The 23412-nt window shown below is 36.9% G+C and overlaps 1 protein-coding gene across 1 annotated transcript in view; it reads right to left on the bottom strand.

Moving 5' to 3' along the window:
* The window catches only part of LOC122794640 (ubiA prenyltransferase domain-containing protein 1-like), a 101105-nt gene extending 77887 nt beyond the window's left edge, over positions 1-23218 (bottom strand). Inside the window, exons 1-2 of the mRNA XM_044063226.1 lie at positions 22978-23218; positions 11006-11635 (exon numbers count right to left, since the gene is read on the bottom strand). Of these exons, the coding sequence (XP_043919161.1) occupies positions 11006-11420 (415 nt within the window). The 5' untranslated portion in view covers positions 11421-11635; positions 22978-23218. The remainder of the gene's footprint in view (positions 1-11005; positions 11636-22977) is intronic.
* Positions 23219-23412: the final 194 nt, after the last annotated feature.

Here is a 23412-nt window from a genome sequence, read left to right as displayed (position 1 = left end):
TGTTTCATTGTTTACTGAAAAAATGTTCAAAACAATAAACTTAAAATGCCCTATAAAACTGTACTGTGTTGTACAAGGAATATAATTTAATACAACCAGGAAGGTGAATGAAAGAACATGTATATGTTTTGTGTGCAAGGGGCCTGTGGTTTGAAAACAGCCCAAACCCAAAGTTAATCTTTATCTGCCACTGGCAAAATGTATTTTCTTTGAATATGGGTTTCAATGCTGTTTCAATGAATGTGAGTTTCAAGGCAGAGAACCTTTAATGCTAAGTCTGTTTTCATTGTGAGGCTGCATTGCTTTGTTTAGCAGATATCTTAGTGTTTGCACTGTAAAATGAAAAATAAAACTTTCAAATGAAGTCCAAAACATTGCAGAAGTAAAGCAGTATGCACATTAGTGTTTATGGTAAATGGGGTGAAATAGTCAAGTAATGGTTCATTGGAATGGCTGCAGGGGGGAGGCTCTATTTGACCATGATTTTGGGAGAGGGGAAGGGCGGCAAACTCAAAGACAACCCCGGCTGAACTATACCTCTCAACTGTCCAGATTTTTGCAGAATGAATAGATTTTTGCTTCTTATTTTTTGGTTTGTTCCTCATAAAATTTGTGGTTTTCTGGCAATTCATTTAGGAATTAAGTCACTAAATAATGACAGACACTGAGTTTGAGAATTCATAACCTTCAGAAAAATGCATGCTAAAGCAAGACCTGTTATTCTATCACTGTCTCAGTTTATACAAGAGCAATTTTTAGTACTGTTTATATGTTCCTCAATATATTTGGCCTTGTCCAGATTTCCTGCATTAACAGGTTTTGAGGTATGTGCAAATAAATTGCTTTATAGAATTAGGCATATCCAAACCTCTGAACTGTCTCCGATTTTGGCTCAAAATGTTGCTCTTCCCCTAATAATCCCTCCACAAAATAACAATTTTGGAAGAAAACATGAAGGATTTACAATTAATAAATAACTGTAATAATCAGAGTTATAGATTACTTTTATTTCAGAAATGCATGTAGATTCTTTTATTTTGTCAGCTGCTCAAGTTAGCAGTACTGATATTAAAAAAGTGTACCTTCTTTGACAGGTTCCCAGCTGTATTGTGTGGCTATTTTATATTTTTGCATCACATTTTTGGTCTGTTTTTCATAAAATTGTGTTTTTTGGCAAATTATTGGCAAATCATTAAAGACTGAGGTTAGAAAATAATAGACATTTCAGTTTCAGGTTTTATACCCTTCTTACTAATGCAAGACCTACTATTCTATTATCTTTCTTAGTTTATAAGAGCAATATTTAAAAATTGTCCTTATTTTTGGGCCTTTGTCCCACTTCTATGTATGCCTTTGTCCAGATTTCTTGCTCTGAGGTTGAGAGATATGACAAATATGTCAGGGCCATCACAGTCAGCTGGAGACATTTCAAATTGTGACATACTTGTTGCACCCCACTCCCCGATGTAGTGACTCTGGATGTGTCCAAGCAAGGCAGTTATGCAGTGAAAATGTGCAGAGTATCCCCCCATCTAAGGTAGATACAAGTACAACAGTGGCTTTTCATCTGTCCTTGATTTTTCAGAATGTTCTGGTTTCTGTCATATTTTTATACTGTTGATTTATGCATATTATTATTCAGAAAGTGCCTGTTGCTCTGTGTTTAAGTAGCAATGTTTTAATGATAATCAGGTAAGGTTGGATGAGACTGTAAGATGCAAGTAATTTTTAATAAGCATACTGTTAAAGAATTGCTAACATTGAAAGGCTATCTGTTGTTGCCATGCAGAGAATACTTATATAACTAGATAACGTATAAGCCTTGGGTATTGAAATGCATATCACAGTATTTGTAATAAAGGACAGGAGGCTCATTACATTTTTTGGAGACTTGCATTCATCTTTGCAGGCTTTACCTGCAAACTAAACAGAATGCCAATATATCGTGTGTGGTCCATAACCTGTGCAGTAATCCTTTAAGCAATGTATGTTGAGCTTGTTTCTTGTTTGCTTTTCGTTTTTTACTTTGATCATGTTTTCCCCATGAAACAAGTAGATAATTGTTGTCAGGCAGCAGGTCTTTTTTGGATAAGAAACATTTTTACAAGTGGGGGTATGACAGAGATTGCTACTTTTAGCATGTTACTTGGTACTTTAATAAAGCTGAATATAAATTATAATTAGAACTGCAGTGCAAGGAGAAGTGATTTGAGTTGAGTGCTGCTTGTTTTTCTTATACTTCATTTTGACTGGCATTCCAGTAATGTATTTAAAAAGTAATTTATTTTTTCATACCTCACAACCTTTTTGTTTTCATCAAGATATTAAGTAAGCTGTCATGCAGCCAATGCATTGAAATATTTTTTTTTCTTCTGCGCTTCATTTTGTCTTGATTGGACTCTCATAATGATGGTTTGGCACCCAGGCAGCATATTTAATTAAAGTTACAGTTTTTGTGGTTTTGAGCATAGCTCCTCCCCTTTCTAGTTGGCCACACCCATTCCCATTGTCCACACCCATTCAGCTGTCTCCTGCAGCGCCCCCTTTGATATGAAATCACCAGTCGCCACCGGCGGGATTATCAAGATAGACTAAGCAGAGGTGTCCACTATCCCCATACCTGTTTGCTATGCAGTTGCATACCTTAGCAAAGAAAGTAAGAAAGTCAAATTTAGAGTTAGAAATGGCAGGAATTAAATGAGAAATCAGAGCTCTTTGTGAATGATATAATTCTATACACAACACAAACTGAAGTAGAGATACACAAGATATTTGAGATATTAAATAATTACAGTAAGTTAGCTATATATAAAATAACATCTCAAAAGCAAAGGCTATAACAGTGAAATACAGGCAGACAAATGACTTGATACTCAAGTGCCCCTTTCCTATGGATACATCATAGAATGAGATACTTAGGGAGCTGGAAAATGAAAACTACACCCCATAAAGTGAGAGAAATGTGGAACACAACAAAAAATAGTAAGCAAAACAAAATCGTAGCGATTGATGTTTATAGAGATGGAAAGTAAACTCCAAGCTATACAGATGTTTTTGGTTCATAGGTTCATAACGACCACCAGGGCCTTTATAAGCCTAGCCATGCAATTCAACCCAATTGTGACCTTATGGATCATGAGTATTTATTAGGAAGGAGTATGCTAGTTAGGAGGTTTCTAGAGCTTATGTGTGTGAAGGGTATGGTAACTTGTGTTTTACTGTCTGCCTCAGTCAATCAGAGACATGGGCCAACACAGGGAAAATTTACGATTTCCCATCCATTGGTCAAAGTTATGCTTAAATAGGGTTAGGGATGGAGAGGGAGCCTGTTCCAGAGCATGGGGATCCTCTGGTATTGTATGTCAGGTAAGCATACTTTTTGAAACACTGATGAGGACATATGCCAAAGTATCAAGAAATAATTAAAAGAGTTTGTATAGGAAGATAAGAGCGTCAGAGCAAGATGGGATTATTTTCAGCTTGCAATAGTATAGTTAAGACTTATACACTTGCTACAGAATGATACAAAATCAATGATTCTAAGTAAGGGGAAATCCTACAATGGAAGTAATCAGTAAGGTTTTGGGGATTAATGGAAGGGGAAAGGGGGCACAAAGGGTACACATTAAAAAATCTTAATTCAAGCAGTAAAAAAGAGGCAAATTAAAGAGTAGAAAAGATGAAGGCAAATACTGCCTGTAGGATATAAACTAAGAAACAGAGATGGGCAGAGAATGTGAAGACCTGCAGAAGAAAAGAAATTGAAAGCCTACATATTAAGAACAGATAAGTAAAGAAGGAGCCTGGAAGGAATGGGAGGAAATTAGACATTTAATCTAACTCCTGTAGAGCAATTTCTATTCAAAGGACTACTTACAGCAGAAATGATGAAAGACAGACAAATAGAGGAGATACACAGCCAAAATCCATCATAAAGACTAAAACAAGACAATTAAAGAGGGAGAAGTTAATATCAAATATCTACATTGGGTTGGGTTGGGATAAATAAAATGGGCTGGGGCTTTAAGTACGGGCAGGAATAATGTGACAGAACGCAGAAAGATTATAAGAAAGCTCGATGAAAAGTCATATGCTTAGCCCCCAGGTTTGCAACAAAATCAAGGATGTTCAGAATATTTCAGTTGAATTGTTTGCATAAGTAAGCTTCAAAGAATGGCCCCCCCAAACCAATAGGAGGTGTTGGATATATGGCAAAGGAGACAGAGGGCAATGGGAGCACATCATTTGGGGGGGGGGTGACAATTTAAAATAATATAAATATGGGATTCAGAACTTGGCTAGGTATATCGTGTGAAAAAGGATAACAGGTTACTGAGAATGCCATGTTACTGGGCTGGATGGATATTGAGACGCCAAAACATGTCTAAGCTCTAATTTCCTAAGTTATGACAGTGAGTCTTGTAAGAAGGTGTAAGATAAAAGAGAAACCAAAGATAGAGGAACTGAAAGGTATTATGAAGTAAATCAAAAGAGACTGAGTTGTGGATAGTAAATCCTAAAAAAACTATCAGTTAATAAATAAATAATCCAAGTATGACCACTCCTAGCATAAATACAGATGGAAATACAGTGTTTAGTTAAAAAAAGAGAAGAGAAGGACATGAATACAGGCTGACAAATTATAATGATAAAGAATTGAGAAACCCTGGTGAACTTAAATGGCCCCTGTGTCTATATTTCATCTCTATTAAGTTTAAGGGAAGCAATATCAGAGAAGAAAGATAAAACAGGAATATAACATAGTTCATAGATTAGTACTAGGCTAAATGCCTTTGTAGGCCATTTTAAGCCTAGCCAATTACCCCATGTGAGAATCAAACCCTGCACCTTGTGTTTGTAAGGCAAACACCTTAACCATTATGCCAACCTCCCAGCCAACATTTTGTATAAAGATGAATAGTAAACAGCTCTGTTAAAATAGTAAAGTAAAATAGTTGTTTTTGGTAAATAGAGGGGTTAGAGAAATCAACATGTACAAAAACATCAGAAAAAATACAAATTGTAATCATCAGATGTAGATCATGGCTTGCTGTTAACAGAAAAAGAAAGGAGACATTGAAATAGTAGGTAGGTCAAGTAAACAGCATTTATGCCTGGTCACAGATGAAAAATGGAAAAAGTGCACCATGTATGAGGACTGCACAGATTGTACTATGCATGAAAAATGTTCCATAAGAATAAAGATGTTGATACAGAAGGAAATACTGACAAAATAAGGAGATACTAAGTGTATACAAGCCAAAAGACTAAATCCATTTATAAATTGTGTTGTGACAATTAATCAAATGATTTAAAATCATACCAGCTGATCAACAACTAGGCAATGATGTTGCCAGTGGAATGCTTTTGTAGTACTGATGTACAATTTCAGAGCCGTCTAATGTTTCAGATTGTTTTTTAGAAATGACAATACTCATAAAAATGAGTACACAGTAACACAACTTGAGTTTATAAGAAGGAAAATTCAGTCACAGCAATTTCAGCAGACTAATAGAAATGAATAATCAAAACCAATAAATATGCTATCTTGAGATACAGCTCATTCAGTCTGCATACACTGGGGCACACAAACCCCCTCTACCATAACAAGGTCATGATCATGGACTTATAAGATGGCTGCATACTGCTCAACAGCTTAATTTCAGATCTTCTAGTGTGAAAAAAAGAAACTGAGAAACAAGGACTAGTAATTTTGCCAGCTTTAGTAAAATTCATTTACTGGCTAGTAAGTACACTGTCTGGATGCCAACAAAGAAGAAACTTTGAGAGACTGAAAAAATTAACTAGAAAAGGTGAAGAGAAAACAACGACTGAGAAGAATCCTGCGGATGTTCAGCAAAAAGTAAAAAGCAGTTCAAGCTCCAGCTTTGGTACAAGACCTGACTGTGAGTAATTTCGGTGAAGAAAAAACAAATCAAATGTACTCAAGAGATGATTAAAAATAAACGAAGCATTGATGAAGCATATCAACTCAAATAACAAAAGGCTGGAAAAATGGAAGGACCTTTAAGGAGCTATTCAGATGAAGTGATAAAACTGCAAAAGTCAGAGATCAAAATGAAGATTCTCAAGAAGAACTGTTTCAAAAAATGGTAGAGTTAGATGACAGAGCAAGCAGGGAAACTATGAAATTTTCTGCTGTCCGAGAGAAACTGGAAGGAACAGACTGTACTGATTTTATGAAAGCATGACTAAGCAACTACACTGGTGTTCCACAGTGGGATTTGTTAATTGGAAGGGCATATCGAGTGTATGCTCCAAACTTGGCCATGCGAAAGCAGCTAAGACCTGTATTAGTAAAGATGAAATACTACCAGCAGAAATAGCTGATCCTGACAAAACTGTGGCAGAAGGGCAAAGTATTAAGAATGGAGATAGTATTGTGTTTAAGGAAAATGATTATTCACTGTACACCAGGCAGAAGAGAAGCAAATGTATTCCAGTAATCAAGGAATGTCGAAAGGCAAGTGTGAGATTCAAGATGCTGTATCCAGCTGCTTTCAGAATATTTTTTTCCTGGAGGATCAAAGCCATTTTTTATATAGAACAGGATAAGCAGGAAATACAAAGATTTGTCCAATAAAAAGTGAGCCATCAAATAGAAAGGGACTCTGCTTCTCATTCTTCTGACAATAAACCTCATAGAGAGACTTTGCCAATGAAGCCTTGTCCAATGTTCCAAAGAAAAATGCTTGACTGACATGAAAAAGAACAGGACCTGACTAGAAGAATCAAGTGTACCTTGAACTTGAACCAGAGTCTGTTGTTGGGGGATGGAGATAAACAGGAAGAAGACCAGCAATGCTGAAATTAGTGAATAAATGTGAGACTATAAAGCATCAATTGCATTTGTGAAATACAGACTTACAAGAAAAAGTGGTTGAGAAAAATTGGACTTTTGTTGACTTTTTGGAACTTGTTAGGTGGATTGAAAAGCATATACTCCACTTCATATCATTACTGTTTAGGAGAACACTAAAAAGAAATAAAGTAACTGTAAGTAAAATGATTTTTGTTCTTAACAGTATTTGTATAAAACATTTCATGATATAAACTGCTTGTCATATAGTAAGGCAGATTTGTCTAATATGTATTTAAGGATATCTAAAATTTTGGGGTGAGTCTTTTCAGTGATTGTTGCATCGGATAAAGATACTAAAGTATGCAAGTACTTAATGTAAGAAATGTAGGAATTACAATGTAAAAACTGAAGAAAATGGACAAAAGCACATTTAAGTTACTATGTTGTAATCTTGGACTGTTAGCATGGGCAATGGGGGTGTAAAAATGCACTGATTATAATATATATGTAGAGTTGAGATGTTTTCTCTTACTTTTGTATAGGTGAATGTCTGGATTAATGCCCTTGGCTTAATCTAAAAAAAACATTTTCTTATGTGTATGCACGTGGACTTGAAAAATGAGAAAGCATGGTGAATGTAATGGGAAGGGCTGAGCCTCTTGCATATGTAATGATATTACAGTGTTTTTTGTTTTGTTTCATTTTTTTTCCTTTAGCAAATAAATGTTCAGTATAAGTTGAGAGGTCTGCAGCTGAGGGTAGTTGTACATTCTCTTCTTATGTTTCCATGGAAACAAGTTGGCTACAGATTCAGACAAGTAATCTCAAGAGTTCTAAGTGTTGTTTGCTAAGAGAAATGTAAAATTAAAAGATACAAGGGCAAGCAGCTCAGTAAAAAATAAAGTTTGAAATTATTGGAAGTGAATAAAAGATAGCTTTCCTGGATGACTAAATACTTCAGTGCATTTATTAGAACAGGGTACAATTTAGTTTTATTTAAAGATAGCCAGTGCACTTTTTTCTTAATGTTAAAGGTTAATGTTTTCTGAAAGTATGCACATTTTTTTCACATCTAGGAGGGGAATAGAGGTCGGAAAAAGAGCAGACAACAATCAATGTAAGTGGGAACATGGGTTATAACATGACCTTTAGCATGGATAACCTTAATTTTAAGTTAGTTGAAAACTGTGGGTGCAGCTGTTGATTTAGGACAATCGGTCCTATCAGGAGGGTTAAAATTCATTATCTGAAGATGTACATAATTTTGTGTGTTTGTTTTTAGTTAATAGAGTATTGGGGTAGCCTGTGGTTTATGTCTTTGTGTGTGTGTGTGTGTGTGTGTGTGTGTGTGTGTGTGTGTGTGTGTGTGTGTGTGTGTGTGTTTATTTTTTTAATTTAATTTTATTTTTTTGAGGGATTTCATTAAAACATGTCTTGAAAAATGTGACATAGGTTCAAACAGATCAACCTGCCAAACATTATTTTGTCCATCTTTCAAAAAAATAAAACAGGACCAGACAAACTACAAAAACTAAAGCTTAGAAAATCCAATGACCACGACATATGTAGTAATGTCCTAGTTGGTGATCATTGGATTTCCTAAGCTTTGGTTTTCATTATTTTGTCCATGTAATACAGAAGTTGTAAATATATATGTGTATGTATATATATATATATATATATATATATATATATAAATATATATATATATATATATATATATATATATATATATATACACATATATGTGTGTGTGTGTGTGTGTGTATGTGTGTGTGTGTAAAGTTGTCATGTGTAATAGGTGGGAATAATAACTTCTTATCATAATGGCTATGCTATCCATATTATTTTGGAATGTAAATGTCCTACAGATACAGAAAAAAGATAAGAATATTGAATTATATTAAGAAATCCTGAGTGCCAATAGCAATACTCCAAGAGACACATTTGGAAGGAAATGAACATGTCAATTTAATAAAGAAAGAATTTCAGGATGGATATTCAGCAGAATATCAGGGACAAAGTAAAAGGGGAGTAACAATACTAATTGCTAGAGAAGCTCCAATAGTAATAGAAGAGGGAAAAAGATAATAATGGTAGATTTCTGGCAGTAAAGGGCTACTGGCAAGGGAGGGGGCTTATGTTGGCATGTATTTATATTCCACCTAAAACTGCTATTATCAAGCTTAAGAATTTTTTTGGAGAAATAAACAGCTTTCAGCAGGGAATATTACTTACAGATATGGACTTGAACTTGATTTGCAACAGTGAAGATGCATCTGGGGGACCTAAAAGTAAAATATAACAAAAGAAATAGACTTCTGAAGAATTGTATGAAAATATTTGATATGGAAGACATGAATTCAGTAGTATGAAGTCAGAGAGCATTTACATATTATTTCCCAAGGTAAAATCACTGGGATAGACTACACAGGCTTTGAATTGTCTACACATAGTAAGGCCTTGTTAAGTTTAATTCTGGTGGCTGCCAAAAAAGCAATTACTAGAAAATAAAAATCAGTCTAAACCAACTGTATTTGAAGTATTGAATACTGTAACAGAGATGAAAGAACTAGAAATGTTATCTTTAGAAAAGGGTAGGTGCAAATTACATAGAAAAAAATGGAAATTGTGGGAATAAAAATACATGCAAATTAATGTTCTTGACAAGAAGTGTGGTTTAATGGAAGGCAGGAATTGAGCAATTTATGTAATGTACTGATGATAGTTATACAAAACAACATACATAATGTATGTAACTAGGAGCAAGTTAATATGTTTTTTTTCTTTTCTATAAATGTATGTTTTCCTATGTCTTAAGTGCTAATATAATAACGGTGTTAAAAAAAGCAAGGTCATGATCACAAGCGAGGTTACTATATTAAACATTTTAAGTTCAGTTGCATTTGCTTATTCAGTTTCAGTGCTTAGCAAACTGCATTCAAGCAGTAGAATTTGGAACAATTTCTTGTCTAAAAGAAAACATGCCCATACTCAAAAACATAAAACATTTAATAATAAAATAATTATAACAGAAACACACAACAGTGTTGGGTTGTCATATTTTGTTTGTGGAAGGGAAGCTGTACTTTGGTCACTTAGGTTTTACCGTTGTCACCAAAGATCACATACAGTATGGACAAAATGTGTGTTATATACACCCAGCAGTGGTGTATCACTACAGTAACACAATAGGTCAAGAGCAAGTCATAACAAAGGATGACCAGTAAGTCACAGTTATTGGTAGGAAACAATCCAAAGTTCTCCCAGTAAAAACCACATAAGTTCCTAACTTCGATAAACACAGATAACCCAAAAAAGATAAAGATGCCTCATTTGCAAGCACAGTCTCTTAATTTTAATAATCCAAGCTGGTTGTACTAACAAACTGATGGCTTTTGTACACAAAAAAATGTTAATAACTTCCCACTGAAGCTATCCCACATTGTAAGTAAAACTGACCAGGATGCTTCGGGAATCACCACACAAACTGCTAACTGTAGTAACTGGTTTCATTTGCATTTGCATATAATATAGTATTTTTTATCATGCAAGCTGTGTTTTACAAATCTGTGAAATACCAAATACTGAGGTGTAGTTTTTTTATCCTCATGCCCAGTGACCATCAAGCCTCATATCTCCCCTAATAAGACACACCGTTATCCAGGAAATTCATACATAGTCAGGGAAAAAGCTGCCCAGGAAGGTCATTATTCTGGCAGTGATGACAGTTCTTTGTGCCCTAGTTGATACCCCAGCAATGAAGGTGTACATTATGGTCTAAGCCCACTCCTTGGGTAGATAGACATGAAAACCCTGCCACTATGCAGGATCACATATCTCTTATGTTCACATGCTTCACCCATGCCTAAAGACTGTTTCAGTAAAATAAATAAATAAATAAAAGATGTTTTCCATTTATAAGTTATCAATGCCACTTTTCTGCCAGGTGTGATATTTTATAATGTTATAGTCTTTAATTGACTTAATGTCAGTTTTGGGGCTATGTCAACAAAAAGAAATCCAAATGCATAATCCTCACATGTGAATATGCCCCCATGCAAACTCATACACACACAGACACAGACACACTGACATGAACACACATGCACTCTCTCTCTCATGACTACATTTTATCTGCGAATCTTTGTGGAAAAAATGACAGCACTAATCATAACTTACCTCCTGTGTAAAGAAATGAACTGGCGAGACCACCAATGTACATTAAAGCCAAGTGTTCTGATTTCAGTGGAGATAATAGGCATAAACCTATACAACACAAACATCCCAGGATGTATAGAAAAAATTCAAATCTGACCATATCCTGTGGCTCAAGGATTCTGTCTACAAGTGTTTTGTCATCACTACTTTTATCATCAATCCCATTTAGAAAATCATAATATGTATTGACCACATTGCCAGCACCATGGACAGCTACTACAGTGACAGCACAGACAATCAAGATAAAGACATCAACGGTTGTGACCACCCGGTAGGCTAATGCAGTTCCTAATGTTACAGCTGTTAGAGATGCACTGAAGCTCCAAGGCCTAAGGGCTAGGACGTAGGCAGTATATCTATGTCCAACATTAGCCATATGTGCAGTGTTTTTGTTGAAATATGCTTATACAATCTTTTGGTATAATGTAGTTATGCATTCACTTCTCCTTTTTTTCTGGAAGATGTATTATTCAGGGTCTCATTTGCTGTAACTGCTCTGTTCACTTTCTCTACTCCGTCCTTGTCAAGCTTTTGTTGTGGACCAACAGTAAATGGAAAGTCTTGCAATTAATTTAATGTTTCAGAAAATATCTACAAAGGAAACACACATAAATTGGGATCAGAAATGATGTAACATTTAAAAGTAATTTATTTATTTAACTGATTAAATGTACTGATGGAAATTAACTATTTTTGCCCAAACCTGAGCCATAGTTAAAAACAGAAGGTATAGCTGTTCATTACATTTATTTTCAGAGACAGTACACATGTAATTAGACAAATCACAGTAAGGGTACAAAGTCTTGCTATAACTAAGGTACAGCTATTACCACAGCCTACCAAAAATGGAAGAAATCGGCATCCCAAAACATGGAGGGTATAATTCAAATGGGAATAATAACTCTACATTAAGTAATATAGGCAAACTTGGAGCATGTAATCAATCATCAGTGTGGTTCAGTAACATACAAGCTCTTATCAAGTGTTCTTTTACACAGTCTGTCCACCCACTACACCACATATTTCATCTGGTAAGCATTCTTTGCTTGACTAGATCTGTATCAACAGCCATAAGTGCTGTATTGTGAAACCAGCTATTTTCTGTGATCAGTGTTGTGTGTTTCTATGCATTTCCCTCACCTTATCTATTAAATCCAATGCATTTATGTTACCATCTTACGGTGCAGGGATTTCAAAGAATCTTGTCTCTCCCTAGCATTGAATGAACTAACAGCTAATGACTGGCCCATTGTAACCTCTCAGACTCTGAAACAGCTCTCCAATTCTTTCTCAACATACTGTTTCCTCTGCACAATAAATTTTTCCTTCTAATACCAAATGGATCAAGGCTAATCCTGGACCCTGGAAATTTACTCAGTTAAGGCATGCATTTGTAAATTGCAAAACTATCTGAAAAATGTACAGGTGTATTCTGGAAGCAAGTGCCTTCAAGGACTATTACCTTATTAGAGACCAGTGCAAGTGAAGGACTAACAAAGCTAAGGCTCCCTTTCTAATCGAACCCAGTCAGTTAAATGGCAGACCGAACTCTCACCACCTCTACCACTCCAAATGGGTGTCTCTCAAGGCTCCATTTTAGGACCATTACTTTTCAATATTTTCACTAACAATATGTACATCTCTTCCCCCACGACTTCCCTAGTCCAATACGCTGATGACTCGACCATTACTACTATAGCCAGCTCTCTCTCAGAGTTCCATTCTTCCACCGAAACTGCCTTTAACTCAATTGAATCTTGGCTTACTGACAATCAACTCATTCTCAATCCAAAAAAAAAACAAAACTGCTACTGTTCCTCCCTAAAACTCTGTCCTATATCAAATCTACCTTCTCCATTCTATCCCTAAACAGTTCCATACAAGTAGAATCCAGCACCAAATTCTTAGGAATCACCATAGATGACCAATTGAAGCTTGACATACATATCAATTACTGTATCAAAAAGACCCATCAAAAACTTGGACTGCTCTACAGATCAAAGAAATTCCTTTCCTCGAATGCCAGAATTGCACTCTCATAAGCATACCTCCTACCCAGTCTTATGTATGGCTCCCAGATCCTTACTAATCTTGACTCTACCCTTCTTGTCAAGCTTGAAACCACCTACAATAAGATAGCTCAATTTGCAGCAAATCAAAACTATAAATCCCATCACTGCATCTCACTTAAACAAATGAACTGGTTAGAACTATCTCACCTTCTTCTACCTTCTCAACTCTCCATTATTCATTCCATCCTTTACTTACCATCATACTGTCCAACATTCGCACCACTTTACTCAGTCCATCCTTTACTTGCCATCATACTGTCCAACACTCACACCACTTATTTCATACTACTCTCTCTCCAGACAACTCAGAAGGTCTAACCAAAGCTTACTCCAAATCTATAAACCCAAAACCAAAACTGGATGTAAACTGTATAACTATCACCCATCTATAACCTGGAATAAGCTTCCCCAAGAGATAAGGTCCCTAACCAACAAAAAATTATTCAAAACAGCTTTAAAGGAACACCTCAAAAATCATTCGCACTGCCACTGTACTCAGCCACCATAAAATATATTCATTTTTATACCCTTACCCCCTCTACTAGCTATTCTTACATTCCTACTTTACTTACCCACTCTCCAGTACTTCCACAAAAAAAAATTCTACTATCAACCTCCTGTATCTTTTCAAATCTTATTTCCTATATTAAATTTCTATCCTTATCTAGCCCCCTCCTCCTAGCCCTTCTTACCGTTGCTTCTCACTTCCAACAACCTGTCTTTCTTTATAGCTTTTCCAAACCTCCTCTAACTTACCTCCACCCACTTTTCAAATCTTACTTCTGTACTACGTTTTAAGCTTCCATTTAAAACTTCTAACTAATCAGATTGTACTGCTTAGACTGTAAAAAGCTGTTTTATCACTGCTGTGATTGTAATGTAATTACTGTAAATTGTTTGTTTATATATTTTTATTGCTTACTTTATTTGTTATTCCATGCTATATAATCTCTATACTTGAATGTTATTTTTGTACTCAATTTGGAGCTTTTCTCCCCGGGTCTCTGCTGAAAAAGGGTTCATGCCCAGCCAGACTAACCCGTTCAACAAATGTAAAATAAATAAATAAATAAATAAAACAAAAAACACAAAGATAGTGGAACAGAAATGATAAAACATCTTTTGTTGGACCAAAGTTAGTGTGTGTGTGTGTGTGTGTGTGTGTGTGTGTGTGTGTGTGTGTGTGTGTGTGTGTGTGTGTGTGTGTGTGTGTGTGTGTGTGTGTGTGTGTGTGTGTGTGTGTGTGTGTGTGTGTGTGTGTGTGTGTGTGTGTGTGTGTGTGTGTGTGTGTGTGTGCGTGTGTGTGTGTGTAGGGGATGCCTTTGCTAAAATGATGTGTGGACTGCTGGGAAAACACTAGTGCTGTCTGACACCACATTGTTCAATTCAGAGATAAAGTAATAAGCTGATATTGAGATGTTTCTCATCGTGGCTTTACCTTGCCTGTGAACTGGAAATTTTGTCTGTTGCACTAATTCACTAATCTCCATTGTAAAGAAAATTCCCTGAATCCCATTTAATATTGTCTTGAAATTAACAACAAATACAAATGATTTTGCTCTTCTTTGCTTCTTTATTTCCCCACCTCCTGTTTCTTTCTCTCTCTATCTTCACTTCTACAATTATCATTCTTTCTCTTATTCGTCTGTTCTGTACAGTCCTATACTACCGATTGTAAATATTGTACATAACTTAACACAGTCTGTTTTATATACCACATTAAATGCTATTTGTCGTACACAAAGATGTTTGTATTCAGTATGTTTGCATTTCAATCTTAGTTGTTATTTTTATTTATTTAACATTTGTTGACCGGGAAAGTCCGACTAGGTTCCAAAGATGTTTTCAGCGGAGGCCCAGGGAGAAATGCTCCAGAAGCATGTCTTTAGAATGTGGGAGGAAACCGGAGTACCTGGAGGAAACCCACGCGAATGCAGGGAGAACATGCAAACTCCACACAGAAGGCACCCTAGCCGAGAATTGAACCGGAGAACTTCTTGCTGTGAGGCGACAGCATTAACCGCTGAACCACTGCGCCGCCCAAGTATTCCAAACAATCGCTACTCAGTAGCTATCCAGTGATCATGTTTGATATTTTTCCTGGGCTAAGTCTGAAAATACACATGGATCAGCACTACATTACTAGGTAATAAACAGTAAATAAACACAAATAGTAAATAAATAAATACCCTGTTTCCATTACGGTGGTTATATGGCTTTCTCTCTAGACAATGTGCATAAGAGATGTCCAGATTATATACTCATTGGGTTATTACATCAGAAGAAAAATCGTAACCAGCTCCGTGGTAGAGAGAGATGAAGTCCTGACTGCAAGCCAGACAATCTAGTTTTGAGTAATGGCCTAATTGCTTGAGCAGCTGACAGTGGAGGAAAATGTAATAAAGAGACAATACCTGTTTACATCATCCAGAGGCAGGATGTAGGAACATACTAGAAATGCATTCAAAGTTATGGATTTCAGTGTTGAGACTGGAGTTTTCTACAGGGGCATTAGCTGGAATGTACAGCAGGTGGGAAATCAGGGGCATGTGACTGTGCTGGTGGAAGTAGCTTCCTCGTGGCACCATTAAACTCCCACCCCACTACACCCCCAACTCATGCCACATTTCCCAGCATATCAAGAGAGTTTAGGGCTTACAGCAAAAATCATTAAGCACAATGCCAATGCATCCAAGATGCTCTCATCTTTCCTTTCTGCATCCTCAGACCTGGATCAGAAATTACTCCATTACTTTAGTAATTGAAGGATTGCATATCCCCAGTCCAAAGAAATTGCACCAGATAGATGAATCATAGAAAGAAAAGGAGCACTAGCCAAGAGCTGATGGCCCGACTATTACAGAAACAAAAAGTAAACATCATATATATTTATGTATTTCAAGATATGATGTAAAATTTTTGTGACTACAAACTTGAAATATCCAAAACTCCATTTGCTAAAGGAACAACTGATGTCAAAGCCAATGAAAGCTGCAATGAAATATCCAGTTATGTTTAATGTTATCTGCAGGAGATTAGAATTTGTGAAGAAAGCAAAGTGATAATTATAAACATTTTCCAACAGCAAACTTATTTGTCTTAGTAAGTGAATTGTAAACCCAGTAACATACTTTTTCTAGATCCCACAGATGTACCCAATGATTCCTCTAACTTTTGCCTAGCTGACCCATTCACTCCATCCCTTCAGAGCTCACAAGTCCCTTCCCTGGAAGAATTCTTTTAGCTCAAAAACTTCTCGTGGATACATCATTTGAAACTGGTGGATACATCATTTGAAATCCATGTTTAGTCCTGTGGTTTACACCATATGGCTGCATTACAGAAAATAAACATCTGTGGAAGACAGAGTCAAAAGATTCACTTAAAACAACAAAAAGTACACCACTGACCTTGTCAGATTCTTAGGCAGAGGAAGAACCCTACAATGGATTGATTCTTTACCTGAGAGGTTCACAAGCGCAGCCCACATCAAGTGCAGCCCACATCAGGGTTGACGTTTGGCCCACCCCATATTAGGGTAAGAGCTCTATGGCTAATTTAGTCCCTGGGATTGACATACCCACCCCCTCCCTCCATTACAGGCAAGAGTTGGATGGCAAGGAGCTTGGTCAGCCTGCAGTTTTGAATGGGGAGACAGCTGTGGCCGCACACTCCCTTCATCTCCAGCCCTTAACCTTTAGTGTCCATGCTGCTAACTGTGTTTGTAACATGTTTTAAGGGGTCTTTCACTGTTGTTAACTGTTTTATGAATGTACTTGGAAAAATAAAGGAAAGGTTCTTCCAAATACCTATGTATTTGATGAGGGGGGCCTTTTCTATGTAAACAAGTGGCCCAAAGCAACACAAGAGTGGAGGAAACAGAGTAAAAACATTCTGGAGTTCTAAACAGCATTCATTTTGCTTTATGGAAATTCATACAGAGGATTTTATTAATGAACTAAGCACATGACTGCAGGCTGAATGCTAAATTGCTTTCAGTCGTTTATTAGATTTGTCTGAAAATCAATCAACAAGGTTATTAACATAAAGCATAAATATTAGGAAATAGGCGGCTTAAACAGATAATGCTAATAATGATGACAAACTGAAGTCAGCCGTGTCTGGATCCCTGGGGGGCCCCTGATGCAATAAGAAAGAGGTGAAGTAATTTTGCCTCAAAAGGTCCTAGCAGATGCATAATCTGAAAGCCATGCATGCAGGGGTTGGGAGGGTGGCCTAATGGTTAAGGTATTTGCCTTACAAACACAAGGTGAGGGGTTTGAGTCTCACAAGGGATAAATGGCTAGGCTTAAAATGGCTCACAAGGGCAGTTAGCTTAGTACTAATCTATGAACCTATGAACCTATAACCCTGTGGTTTATGGTATATCACTCCATTTCAGAAAATAAATAACTGCGGGAGGCACACTCTCCAACAAAAGCTCAACAAAAAGAGTTTGTCACATTCCACAGCCTTGTATAATCTGTCCATGGAGGATGTGAGTGTGGTAGGAGTGCAGCACCCCCCTTGGAAAGGCAAGTTATTTTGCATTGAAAAGACCAGTCATCCAAGTGCTAATTTAGCTAGAGATATATATATATATATATATATATATAGAGAGAGAGAGAGAGAAGAGAGCCCTCTCTAAGCCTGTGGAGAGAAGACTGTGGGTTGAAAGGACTGAAGATGGTTCTTTGGCCAGCCCCGGGGATGAGAATAATTCTAATAGAAGATTTGCAATGGTTAAGGAGTTAAGGAGCGATCTGATATCTAATGAGGTCTTAATGCTATGATGTAGGAGACTATCAAAGATGGTTCTGTGGGAATATAAGAATATGGAGAAAAAAGGCCATCTGACCCAGGCTGACAGTACTTGTGATGGTTTTAAGTCACTGATTAATGTGTGTAGGAGAAGCTCTCTTAAAGGTAGAAGAATTAGAATCAGGTCAATTGTTTTCAGATAGTGATTATAGACAGGAATAATGATATTAAAAGGATGAAGGTCTTCATTTGAAAGTGCAGAAGGACATTAGCCACTGTTGGTTGTGCTGTAGGTTGTATTGTTTTTTTAAACATCTTTATTGAATCATCACATTTTAAAGTATGATATGGGTAAAAACACATTAATAGAAAAGAAAACAAACCATAGTAACACTCTTATTTTCATGTTGAAAACCTATGGTTTCTTTTTAACAATGTTCCTTTATTTCAGCATTAAAGAAAGTCCTCATTTCCTGACTTTCCTTACACTTCTTCTTGCCTTTTCCTGAAATTACTCTGTGTCTATTGCTCCCACAAATGCCATTTATTTCTATGCAATTTATTTCGTCTATAACATTCAACACTTCAGTTACAGTTGGTTTACATTTTGATGTCCATTTTCTAGTAATTGCATTTTTGGCAGCCAGTTGCAGTAAACTTAGTAAGGCCTTAGTATATCTAATCAATTTAAATCTTATAATCCATCTCAAAAGAATCATTTCCTTAGTTACAACTATTTGATCCCCCAGTATTTTGACAAAGTACTTTGTAAGGAAATTTAAAACCTACCAACTCATTACATTCCCAAAAGTATGTTGCCAATGACCTCTCACTATCCCATCACATGGCCACCATTTGCTATCTAACTGAAGAAATGTTATTTCCAGTGTCTACTTGGGGTATAAAATATCTGTGTAAATACTTCCATTAAAACTCTTAGCCTTCTGGACTTTGTTGCCCACTTGGAAGCAGTACAGATGTCTTGACAATACTCCATTGTGTATTGTATTTCCATTCTCTCACTTCGTAATCTTTAATCTTTTCTACCCTCTTCTGATTGATTTGTATACACATCATGCAATATATCATATGCTCTAATTATCTCCTTTATAACAGCAACTTTTATTCTAGACTTAGTTTAAAAAGATTTCTACCAGAGATGGTCTTTAACACTTCCCTATCCCTTTCTCTTTGCCTATACTCTGTTATTAACCCCTGGTAGGGAAGCCAGTCTCTAACCTGCAGTCTAAACTTCTGTTTATCCTCAATCTACTCTCTTACCTTTCTCTTCTTAGATCGAATTGTTTAAATGTAGAGCACTGTCCAGGTTTTTATGGTTATTTCAGTAAGGTTGTTTATTTGATAACACAAGAGCTTCAGCTTGTTCACTTTATTCAAAGACCAACTTCCTCCTTAATTTGCCTCAGCCTACTGAACTAGACATCTGCAATTATTCCTAACTGTGCACAGTAAGTCAAACAGATTCATATGTCTCAACCCCTCAGTAACGGTAATCTGGATAAAGCCAAAATAATGAGGGGATGAAGGCCCAAAAATAGGTATAGATTTTAAATATTGCTCATATAAACTAAGACAGTTGCTAGAAGAGTGGGTTTTGCATTATTGTGTATTTTTGTAAGGATATGAAGTCTGAAACTCAAATATCTGTCATTATCTAGTATTATTTAGTGACTTCAGTCCTCAGTGATTTGCCAGAAAATCGCTAATTTTATGAGGACCTGACCAAAAATATGAGGCAAAAATCTGGACATTCTGCAAAAATCTGGGAAGTTGAGAGGTATTCATTACTAAAGGTTTTGAAACATTCCCAAGCTTCTGTCCTCTTGCAGTCATGTGGTTTCCCCATAGTTTACACACATCAAGCCGTGGTCATTAATATAGGGCTTACCTATACATGGATTACTTAGCTTTGGGAAGACAGTGGTCAACAGCCAACTCAGGAAGGTGCGTTTTCTAAAAAGGTGTTTGGTCCTGGCAAGGTGCTGAAATACTTAAGGGTGTTTTCCAACGTGAAGTTTAAGTTAGGTAAACTGTTCAGGTTTGGGTAACCCTTTACAATGCCAGTGAGTTTGGTGATGAAGAGCAGAATAAACAGAAGCAAAGTTATTTACAGTGAAGGTAGTAGATGTAGGAGTTGTACAGATCAGTACAAGGGTGAGTTCAACTATACCTGCCATGAGGTACTGATTTCAATCAATTTGGTTCTAATTTATTTGGTGAGGAAAGACGATGACAAGTAACCTGTTTAGAAATGAGTATGAGAGCTCTACCCCCACTATGAGTTCCAAGTCTCTATCTTTGCAGGACTTGGTACAATGCCCTCTGTCCCTCTATGGCACACTTGTCCTTGTAAAGGTGATACGTAAGTGGTTATGGTACCTACAACATTTTGTATATGTTAAAATCCTGCCACCTGTTGGCCATTAAGTGCTTTGCACCACTAGACGTAGGCCTTCAAATGCACTACACTGCTGGCTCACATTGTAATCAGTATGTTAGATGGTGTAGTACTTGATAAATACCTCAGTGGTAATGTACCTTTAATAATGCACAGTACAGTGTCCATATGGCTGCTAGCTGTAGCCTAGCCGCTGCAAGACAGGCATCATTGTGTCTGAGTGCTACCCATTTATCTTATTGTAGGATCAGTGAATAAGTCTGAGTGTTCATTCGATGATTACCTTGTTTGAATTTAAACTGTACTGTAACATGGTTTGTGACAAAGCATTATAATAAACATTGATTTTGAGTTCAGTTAGTGAATTAATCCAATTTGGGATCAGAGGGGAGTCGGAGTCTATAATTTCACTCAACAGGTACAGGATTGGAAACTAATAGGATAGGATGCACATATATTCAGTCACACATTGCACACATATCTATAGGTAATTTGGAAGGTTTATGGTCTTTTGAATACGGCAGAAATCTGCAGCACCTAGTGAAAATCCAAAAGGAGGATGTGTAGACCTTGCACAGAAGATACCTCACCCAAGAACCTTACTGAAAGACCAAGTGCTGTGAGGTAGCAATGCTAAGCACTATGACAGTGTGCTGCTCAAGCCGTAAAGTCCCAGTATTCCCATTGTGAATACCTTATTGTGTACATGCCTGCCACCTGTAGGCCATCACAGGCACTGCAAATGGGAGTCATACTGCCAAATGTATGATGACACAGGGTATATTGCTAATTGCCAAGTCGGTACTCATGTAAATCAGAAGTTGAAATAATTACTGTACTTTCTGTATTTCTGCCATGTACATATGCTACAGGATAAGTGCTGGAGGGATAGATTCCTGTCCCAGAGACTTCCTATACTCTGGAACAAGCTACCCATCTATGTCAAGCAAAGTTCCTCATTAGCACTCTTCAAGAAAAATCTTGATGAGTGGATGGGAAATAGGAAATACACCCCGGGGATCACTTCTGTGGCTCTGCTCAACAGGGGCACAGGAAATTAACTTTCTTGGGTGGCGTAACCAGGGAAACTTGTTGGCTAGGCTTACTTAGACCCTAGGGCCGATAGTCTAGTACCTACCTATGAACCTATGCTGTAATGCAAGGCAGACAATACTCAGACAGAATGCAACCCATTGGTCATACTGTAAGGCTAATGACTAAGCCATTGTGTACTTTTGCCAGTTACCCTGTTTGATTTTAAACTTTGAGATGGGTTACTTACAAGGTGAATGCAGCTAGAAAGTACATCAGAACTGCACAGTGCTGTCTGTATTGCAGTAATATGAGTATCCGTACATTCAATGGGCCCTTTAAGTGGAATAATACGACTTCAGAAAGCAGCTCTGCAGTATGTCAGACTCCCTAAGTGAAAACAACTGCCAACCAGTGACCAGATTCAAACTCGAAGAAGATGTTTTTTGTATTTTATTTTACAAGTAGGCAAACTGCACCACAGTAAACAACTTAAAATAATCTCCAAGCAAAATGAGTTAACATTCATTTTATACTTAAGTCCCACATGCAGTCCTGAGAGAGTGAGTATACTGTCATTTGGGAGATCAGTTTGTGATTGTAAATAAGGCCACGTAGCAGCAAAGTAACACTAACACATGGATTCAGAGAATAAACAACACCTTAGATTCAATACGCTTCATGTATAACAACAGGAAATGGATTCCTTATTCTAGACCGTGTGCCAAAAAATGAATGTGTGTTAAACATTAACAGATGTCCCAAGAGAGTTCAGTATGTGTGACAAGGAATGTGCATTCATTGTTGTGCACCTAGTTCTTTGTAGAAACTGATTACAAAGGAATGGACAGTGACATTACTTTCCTAGCTATTTGTCTGATGGACAGCTTATAAGATCGACTGTTCTCCATCCCAAGGCTGTCACAACAGTCTACACTTTATTTCTATGCTATTAAAGTCAGAATGCAGTACTTGCCTATTTTCCATTGCCTTTTCTCAAACTAGGTATGAAGTTTGTAAAAAAAAAAAAAAAAAAAAAAACACAGGAATGACTTACTGACTTATGAGTCTGGAATCAACCAGAAACACCCCCCCCCCCCCACACACACACACACACACACACACAACACAGACATGCATGCACACTTGCCCACGTACACAGACATACACGCACGGACACACACAGAGCAAAAGATTTACAGAATAAAATCTGGGTGATCATTCATAAATGTTCTGAAGTTTTGTCCAAACATTTACTGAACAGACCTTCTGGTAAGCTCTGGGCATCTAATATCTCTTTCCTGTTCAGCTAAAGAAAGTACTAAAATTAAATACAGAGCTTCAGAGATACTGCCCATAGTCCTGCAGTTCAGTTTACAAGAAAACTAATCTGAAATTAAAAATCATGCCACATACTTACCCACATCCCCAAGAATTAGATGCAAGGATACTGATGCAACTACTTACAATCTTACAATATACTAAACATTGAATGTGCTTTTTCTTTTACTTGGAGACTTCAGTAACTAAAACAAAAACTGGTCTCTTTGTTAAACAGCACAGTAAGGTATAGTCTCCCAAAGATGAAATAAACAGAAAAGAATTACACAGACATTCTGCATAGAACAGTTGTGTAAAGATTAACTTACCTGAAAGACAGAATCAGTCCATGCAGTTATCCAGCCATCTGTGATAATATAGTGAAAGTAGAAATGGTCAGTGAATATGGAAAATTGCTCAATCCTCTTATCCAAAGATGATTTATTAGCTGTCACAAGTCAGCTCTTAAAACATATAACACACTTAGAAACTCTTGTTGCTGTTGGGTTATTCTTCCTGATCAATCTAAACTTTAACTTCAGTCTTAAAAACAGGCTGTTCTCCACAAGCAAGACGCCCATTGATGTGTGCAGGCTTCCTGCTAAGAACATTACAATGTGTCAGTGTGTGTCTCTCTTCCCATCCCCCATCCCCCATACTTGTCAGAGAAATGTGAATAGTGCATCTTTTCTGCCCATTGACAAGCCTTCTAACGCAGTGGTGGGGAGGGTAGCTGTGGGATTTAGTGAAGGGAAGAATGGTGG

Source organism: Protopterus annectens, chromosome 2.part1 (assembly GCF_019279795.1).
Source record: "Protopterus annectens isolate FY-2018-M chromosome 2.part1, PAN1.0, whole genome shotgun sequence".
Taxonomy (NCBI): domain Eukaryota; kingdom Metazoa; phylum Chordata; order Ceratodontiformes; family Protopteridae; genus Protopterus; species Protopterus annectens.
This window is presented reverse-complemented; position numbering and strand designations above follow the sequence as displayed.